The sequence below is a fragment of the Stegodyphus dumicola genome, chromosome 2, assembly GCF_044657685.1.
Source record: "Stegodyphus dumicola isolate Sdum_Otavi_A_Nest chromosome 2, ASM4465768v1".
Lineage (NCBI taxonomy): Eukaryota > Metazoa > Arthropoda > Arachnida > Araneae > Eresidae > Stegodyphus > Stegodyphus dumicola.
The window spans coordinates 159,431,799-159,439,485 of record NC_140769.1 but is presented as its reverse complement, the minus strand read 5'-3'; the positions used below and the strand labels follow the sequence as shown (position 1 = coordinate 159,439,485).

Here is a 7,687-nt window from a genome sequence, read left to right as displayed (position 1 = left end):
AATTTTAATACTTAACATAAAATATTTTGGTATATATATAAAAATAATCACAAGGATTGCAAATAACTGTTTCAAATTTAATAAACTCTAGGTACATGAAAATGTGTAAACCAATGTTTTCATGGTAAAATTTAGATAAGTGTAAGATTTATGTAAATTATGCCTTAAGTTTCATTTTTCGGAGCCTGCAGACATAAGCTCTCATACTCATTGTAAGTTTATTTAACAATGCAGAAAGCAGGAGAAATGAGATTTATCTATTTAAAGTTATATCAATTACGTAAAAACGAAATTCTCATGAATGTACTTCAGAAGTTTCTTTTTATTCAAAAGCTGCCTCAATTTTTTTGAAACGATAATAATATGGATTTACAACTCTTGCAAAATACATTTGAGGCTCTCAAGCTTTCATGAACTGTACTTTGCAGCTCCTATCATCATGAAGTTTCGGCACAATTTACTCTATTTTATTCAAAATTGCTATGTATCAGCAGTCATATGCCTTCTAAACCCACACCTACGAGACTGTCCGAAGTGAAACGAATTAAGTTGTCTGCTTGAAATAAAAACAATTTTAAGAGTTCAAAATAGGTGTATTTAAGCGCTTGTTATGCGTTAATATTATCTAATTAGTCTCTTGTTCTGTGACTTAAATTTGTCATTCTTTGTTAAAACACCAGGTACAACATTTTGTAGTTTGGTTGTGAATAGTCCTGAATTTAACTATATTTACAGGTAATAGAGACATTTAAAATACGCGAAAAAAAGTCAGTGAGAGAATATAATATATTAGAATATGTTTCTTTTGATGTTTACCATTGGAGGCAAATTTAAGTTGTTATTCACATCCCTATCAAATTAAAACATATTTTCAAAAATTATCTACAGTTTTTGTTAATATATTATTAATACATTACGAATGTAAATGCTTTTGCGAAACAAACTATAGATATATGTGAAATTTTCATAAAAAGTAAACCCTGGAAGTAGCGTTTTATCTTCACTTAAAAAGCTGGTTGGCAATTTTTTTTTTAAATCTCCGTAATCATGTGAATGGTAATAGCTAAAGTAGGAAAATTAAACTGCTCTAAATTCATGGCATATCTTGATTACTGGAATGCACAATGGAAATCCGAAATACTCACAAATTTAAAACATCTTTACATAATTTAACAACTACTATGATTTTTTTGTATTTAATTTTTTTTTTTTTTCAGTGCTTTAGTATATAAATATTAAGTTACATGGAATTTTATCTTGCTAATTTGTTACCAAAGCTGAAAGATAATTTCTGATAAAAATTTATTTTTGCTGGTTTAGTTGGAATTTTAATCAATATCATTTAGTAATTTTTTAAATAATTATTGGTACTTATTCTTTCATAAATTCTGCAGAATTTTATTTATGAAAATCTCTGTTTTTTGACATGTTAAAACATATTGTTTTTATCAGTATTTCAAAAATCCTATTTTGCATGAAATAGTCTTAGATTTGTTTTCCTAAATTTGCATGACTTAAATTAACAATTTTTGAATGCAGTGAAATTTTAATAAATTGACACTTCATGGTATAAGCATTTTTATGATGACTTAGGCATGTGTTAAATAATTAAGGTAAAGGAAAATTATATATATACTTGTATGTGTTTAAGTTTTTTAAAAATATTTTATTCTATAATCATAAACCAGTGGGTAATTTAGAAATGAGAGTGAATTTGCAAAAAGTCTGAAGTTTGGCTAAATTCCATTTATCTACACCTTTACATTTACTACCCTTTTTTTTTATTATTTTCAACCTTTAAATATTTTTTAGAGCAATTCTATCATGTTACAAATAAAATATTATTACTGTCATGTCTGCATGAAGAATTTCTAGCTTTGGCAAAAATGCTAAAATTTTATCATGAAGTTTAATACCTACCTGTCTACTAGTAGAAAAATGTAATACTATTTGTTCTTAAATTGTAAATGTTTAAATTATAGTTTAAGTATATATTTTTAATGCTGTTTAATTATGCACATTTCTATATATATATATTAGATTATTAAAATGACGGTGCAACAAGTTACATATTGTTGTGATATGGATAAATCTGTCCTTATATCCAATTTTGAGAAAAGGGGATGGATACCTGTAGGTCCTGAAGATGACTGGAATGTCTATTGGTATGATTTCTTTTGAAGTTATTAGCTTTATACATAAAAGAAAAATTAGAAACATTAAGCATCATAAATTTTGGCCTGTAATTATTTTTTTCCCCCATGTTATCCTTAAATATTTTGTCATATTGAAAATAGTATATCAATTAAAATTTGTTTTTCTTTTTTACATGTGAAGGTCTTCTGTTTTAACAGTTCGTAATATATTCAGTGTTGAAACGGGATACAGACTCTCAGATAATCAGTAAGTGCTACTGTCATTTTGCATGATGAAGTTTAACTTATATATTTTAAGCAGTTAAATTAGGAATAATTATGTACTAATGTATAAGGTGATGTCTTTTTTTTTTAACATATTAGCTTCCAGGTTAGGTGCATGAAATTTCATCAGGCACCACTCCAATTTAAGGAAAGAATTCCACAAATATTGACTTATCTTCCCATATTACATTTCCAAGTGTAACAGATTCTTGTTATGTTAAAATTTCTGTATTATTTTCTTCATATGTATCATTATCCAAATATTCAGAATCGTTTGTCTGAGTAATGTACTCTTCTTCACTTGAGTAACTCAAAGACATTTTTATACTCATCTGAGAAAATATCTCCTAAATATTTTACAAGTTTTTTTTTTTAAATCTGATAATAGTCTTTTGTATCATATCTTGCTTACCTAGGACAAGAAGGCCCTGTCTAGATTATCACTTATGTTATCAGAAAATTTTGAAAAAAAATTACATGAAATACATAAAACCAAAAGCACAGTCGAATTAACTGCATTTACTACCACCTCTCTAAAACTATAAATACCCAAGACACAATGACAACTAACATGAGAGCAAAGTGTTATTCCATACCTCACCACATGCTAATGCATAATTGGCTATTTGATGGTACACCACATTGCACACAGCATGGAATCAGCAGTGAGCATGCCAATAATCACAAGCATTGATTTCACAAGTACAAGGATCATCTGATAAGTTTAATAAAATGGCAAGTTGAACACTTTTGATCTCCATTGACAGTTGTACAAACCTGACCATGCATTATAAAAAATGGTATAAAAAATTGCTGCATAGCAGTTATGTTGAATAAAGGGGTTGACTGTGTGAAACATGAATGTATAAATTCATTTGTTTAGGAAATCAAAGCTTCATTCATGCTTAGGAAATTAAAACTTTAAGAAACAGCTTACAATAAAATTTCATGTACTTTTTACCTTCTTTTACTGCAAATAAATGAGTACTCCATTGATTGATCAAAAACAAAAACCACAGATTTTTGTCAATTATTCCTGTATTGTGGAGCATGAATATCTAGTAGAAAAGTTATTTTCTGTACATTAAATACTTCATCTATTTTATAAATCATTGAATAAAAATTCTTTGCAAAAGCAATACAGTTTCTAAAGTTATAGATGTATATTTTTAAAATGTGTTATTTTAATCAACATATTTTGGATTCAATTATAAAAGTCATTAATCTATAATTATGTATTTGCAATACTCATCTGTGGCTAAGCATTTATGTACATGCAAATTAAAAAAAAAAATATCACAATGTAAACAAGTTTGAGTACTTTCTTCTTAAAGCAGCTAAATTAAAAATTTTTATGATGTGTGAAATTTGCACATTGCAGATTAAGCTATTTAGTATACTAATTTTTGTAATTCAACATAGTGCCTGCTTTAACAAGGAAGTATCCGGTTTTTTTAAGTATTTTAGTATCTTCATTTATTTCTAGTTTAACTTCACTCATTATCTTCGAAAGTATTTACTTGTCTTTTTTTCATGCCAAGTTAGATTCCAGACATATATTGCTATGTAATTTGCAGAATTATCAATCATTACCCAAATCATTATGAATTAACACGAAAAGATCTTATGGTGAGAAATATCAAAAGGTATCGAAGAGAAATGGAAAGAGAAAACAGCCCTTTATCAGAAAAGGATGAAAATGGAAAATATGTGCACTTAGGTTTGTTTCTTTAGTATTTATTTTTTTAAAATATTGGACTCCTTGTGTGTGGCAATGTAAAACTGCAACATTAAATAATGTACTTTTGTAGGAAAAATTTAAGGAACAATTGTGAAAGGTATTTTATGTTAATTTTATTAAGTGAAATCCAATGACAGGGAATTGGTAACTTAAGAGCAGCATTATTATATATTCCAATGTGTGATTCACCTTTACTTCATAGAAATATGCAATTTTTTACACTCAGTCTTTCAGCATGTTCTTGAAGGAGTTATTACAGATTCTAATTTCAAAGACTGTACTAGGGTTTGGATAAAATTTTTGTATGGTGGAACATGTCGTTGCGAAGCCATTTAACTGATTGGCATGCTGTTAGAAGAAATGGCAATATATTGGAAGAATGCTACCAAGACAGATACTAATACAGATCAGTAAAGTCTTAAAAGTAGTCAAAAGTGTCTGTAAGAATGTGGAAAAAATGCTGATGATGTGTGCAGACAACTAAGTCAAGGTAGAAAATATGCCACAATAGACCATATTTGGCAACAGTTGCTAATAGAAACAGACAATTGATGTCATCTCATATTTCAAGGGAGTTTGCGGTAGCTGCAGAAATTTGACTATTTAGATACACAGTGAGCAACATGTTGCATTAAAGAAGGCTGTATGTAACAAAATTTGAGATTTGCTGCCTTCTAACTCAGACTGTGAAATGCATCCACTTGCAGTTATGCAGAGGTCAATGCAGAGGTGAGTGCAGTACCACAAACTGGAGTTGAGTTCTGTTTACTGATGAGTCTTATTTTTATTTGGAGAATGATTCCAGATCTGTTACAAAATTTATGATTTGTTCCCTTCTAACTCAGATTGTGAAATGCATCCAGTTGCAGTTATGCAGAGGTCAATGCAATACCACAAACTGGAGTTGAGTTCTGTTTACTGATGAATCTTATTTTTATTTGGAGAGGGATTCCAGATGTGTTACAAAATTTATGATTTGCTCCCTTTTAACTCAGACTGTGAACTGCATCCAGTTGCAGTTATGCAGAGGTGAGTGCAGTACCACAAACTGGAGTTCAGTTCTGAGTTGATGAGTCTTATTTTTATTTAGAGAGGGATTCCAGATGTGTTACAATTTGGAAGGAGCAAAACACATGCAGTAAACCTGAAAACATCTGTGAAAGGCATGGGTGAATCATGGTATAGATGGGCATAACTTTGGCCACACTGATGTGTACATTTTTATCAGTGCAGCTCTGAATGCTGAAATATACAGAGATGAGGTTCTTGATCCATATGTCAAGTTATTTTGGGTTACAACTAGCAATAACTTTCTGCAGTACTTTCTAATTATCTGTACTATGAAAAATTGCTAATTCATTTGTGTGTGAATTGCTGAAAAATATTTGTTTGACTAATCTTTATGGCTCACAGGTACTGTTCTTTTCATAAATAATAATAAAAAGAAGCATTTTGTAAGAAACAAATTTTATGAGAAAAAATCTGTATGGCCAATATTTACATTTTTACATCCAGTGGATACTAGTTCAGTGGAATGGTAGTTAAATTTGAAATGTGTAAATCCATTTGTACTTTAACACATATATGGTAGCATACATAGATTGGCTGTTGTCATGTGTATGCTTCAAAATAAGTGAAAAACATAGCATTTCTACTGAATGTTAGAACTGAAGTGGTGTTGACAATAAGAATCTTTCTTTTAATAGACATTAATGTTCATCTTCATGAGCTGCATTGGTAATCAGTTATCTTGAGGCCAAAGGAATTTAACGAATAGAGTGACCCACATATTCTTTGGATTTAAATATGTTAGGACGTGTGGAATGCACTAAGATGTGAACTTGCATTATTGCAGCCACCATGTAGCACTCATGAGGAACTTCAAGATACTACTTATCTGGATGTTATGACAGAAAAGTCCTGATCAATCTGCTACACAGCATGGGTAATCACTGTAAAGCTTGCATTTTGATCAGGAGTGATTGCACATGCTATCGATTTTTTTTTGTTTTTGTTTCTCTAAAAGGTTGCTGTACAAAATTTTCCCTACCATACTTTATATCACATTTTCTATGTTCTTATTTAAATTTATTTTTTGCAAAAATAGGCAGTTCTGCATTTTGAAGCTATGCCAGGCATGATAAAATAAAGATCCTCTAAGTTCCGTATTCTTAGCTGCAAAATTATTCAAAGCTACATGCATTTTTGTAGTTGTTCCTTTCTGTTAATGCATTCAAGTATTTACTGTAAAGCTGTTTTAAAAATATTTCAAAGTATATTATGGTGAAAATTGGTAATGAAGTTTTAAAATTTGATATTTTTATGTAGTTTTTAAGTTTATATCATATTATAAAATTGACTGTAGAATTTAAAATGAAAGATTTAATTCTACAATCAGACTTATAAATTAAGAATATGTGTTGAATATTTCAAGGGTACTTTCTAGTTTTCCTTATCTTGACCAAAAAGCCACGAAAAAATATTGAAGTGCCTTTGTACCAAAAGTATTGATATAGCATCCATCTCGCAGTATTGTCAAAAAATATTTATGTTGTGATCTAGGTATGCGTAAAACATCCCATTAAATGGGGAACTCATGCATGCAGATAACCAGAAAGTATCATTTTAAGAAATGATTTTTAATTATCTCCCCTTTTGTTATTCATAATTTATTCATTTCCCTTTTGTTAAGTTTCAGTTTGTGGTAAAAATGTCTTTAAGAATGATTTACAGCTCATTCGCAGAAGTTACTAAGTGACAATATTGTTACGAAATGTACAGGCACGGTAAGATGGCTTCCCCGCAAAGCAGTTTTAGGGTTGCCATGAAATGGCAAGGGTAGGCAGGGTTGCCATATTTGGTGAGAAATTGCCCATTTGGAGACAAAATTGGCAATGTACCATGGACGGATGGAGAACCTTCTGAAACGAATTCTTACCGGTTTAGCCCAGAATGTTCCCGAACACAAGCCGAAAGCTATATAAATCCTGCTGGTCCACAGTCAGTTAGTGTGTGTGTCTCGTCTAGCCAGTCAGTCCGTGAGGAGTAGATCGAGTTGAAAGCCGAGCTGTGAGTGCCGAGTGGGTCGTCGAGTGCACCGAAGGAGTCTGTTAGTGTATCGCAGTTAGTGCATCGGCGAGAGAGCATGTTGAGCTCCGGGAACAACTGAACCGAAGAGTCCGGAGCTGTGCTCGTGTGTCATCAAGTGCATCATGAGTTGTAGCGTGGAGTGTCTCGAGATTACGTGGAGTTCCAGAGCAACCAAGTGAAGTTGGGAGTTGTACTCTGGTGCTTCGCAGGAAGCTGTCTTCACCATGATAGCCTGATAACCTGAAGGCTGTGTCGCTGATTGTGTCAGCGTATTTATAGTAGTTCATCGACGACTGTAAAACGTGTTTTGGAGCTGTCCTGACAATACTGGCTAATAAAGTGGGTTTCGATACTTCATCAAGTAGTGTCGTCATTATTCACTCCAAATCCTCACGAACCCCGTACGAACATGAAGGAAGAAAATAACGTAACAGTA

At 31.2% G+C, this 7,687-nt stretch overlaps 1 protein-coding gene across 3 annotated transcripts in view; it reads left to right on the top strand.

Annotated features, from left to right (window-relative positions):
• The first annotated feature begins 527 nt into the window (after window positions 1-527).
• The window catches only part of TTLL1B (Tubulin tyrosine ligase-like 1B), a 52,149-nt gene continuing 44,989 nt past the window's right edge, over window positions 528-7,687 (top strand). For 2 of the 3 annotated variants that reach the window (XM_035371318.2, XM_035371315.2), the window contains exons 1-4: window positions 528-680; window positions 2,041-2,165; window positions 2,338-2,403; window positions 3,998-4,140. In XM_035371318.2, the coding sequence (XP_035227209.1) occupies window positions 2,050-2,165; window positions 2,338-2,403; window positions 3,998-4,140 (325 nt within the window). In that variant the 5' untranslated portion in view covers window positions 528-680; window positions 2,041-2,049. Of the gene's footprint in view, window positions 736-2,040; window positions 2,166-2,337; window positions 2,404-3,997; window positions 4,141-7,687 lie in introns of all 3 variants that reach the window. The other variant, XM_035371317.2, reaches the window with a different exon arrangement.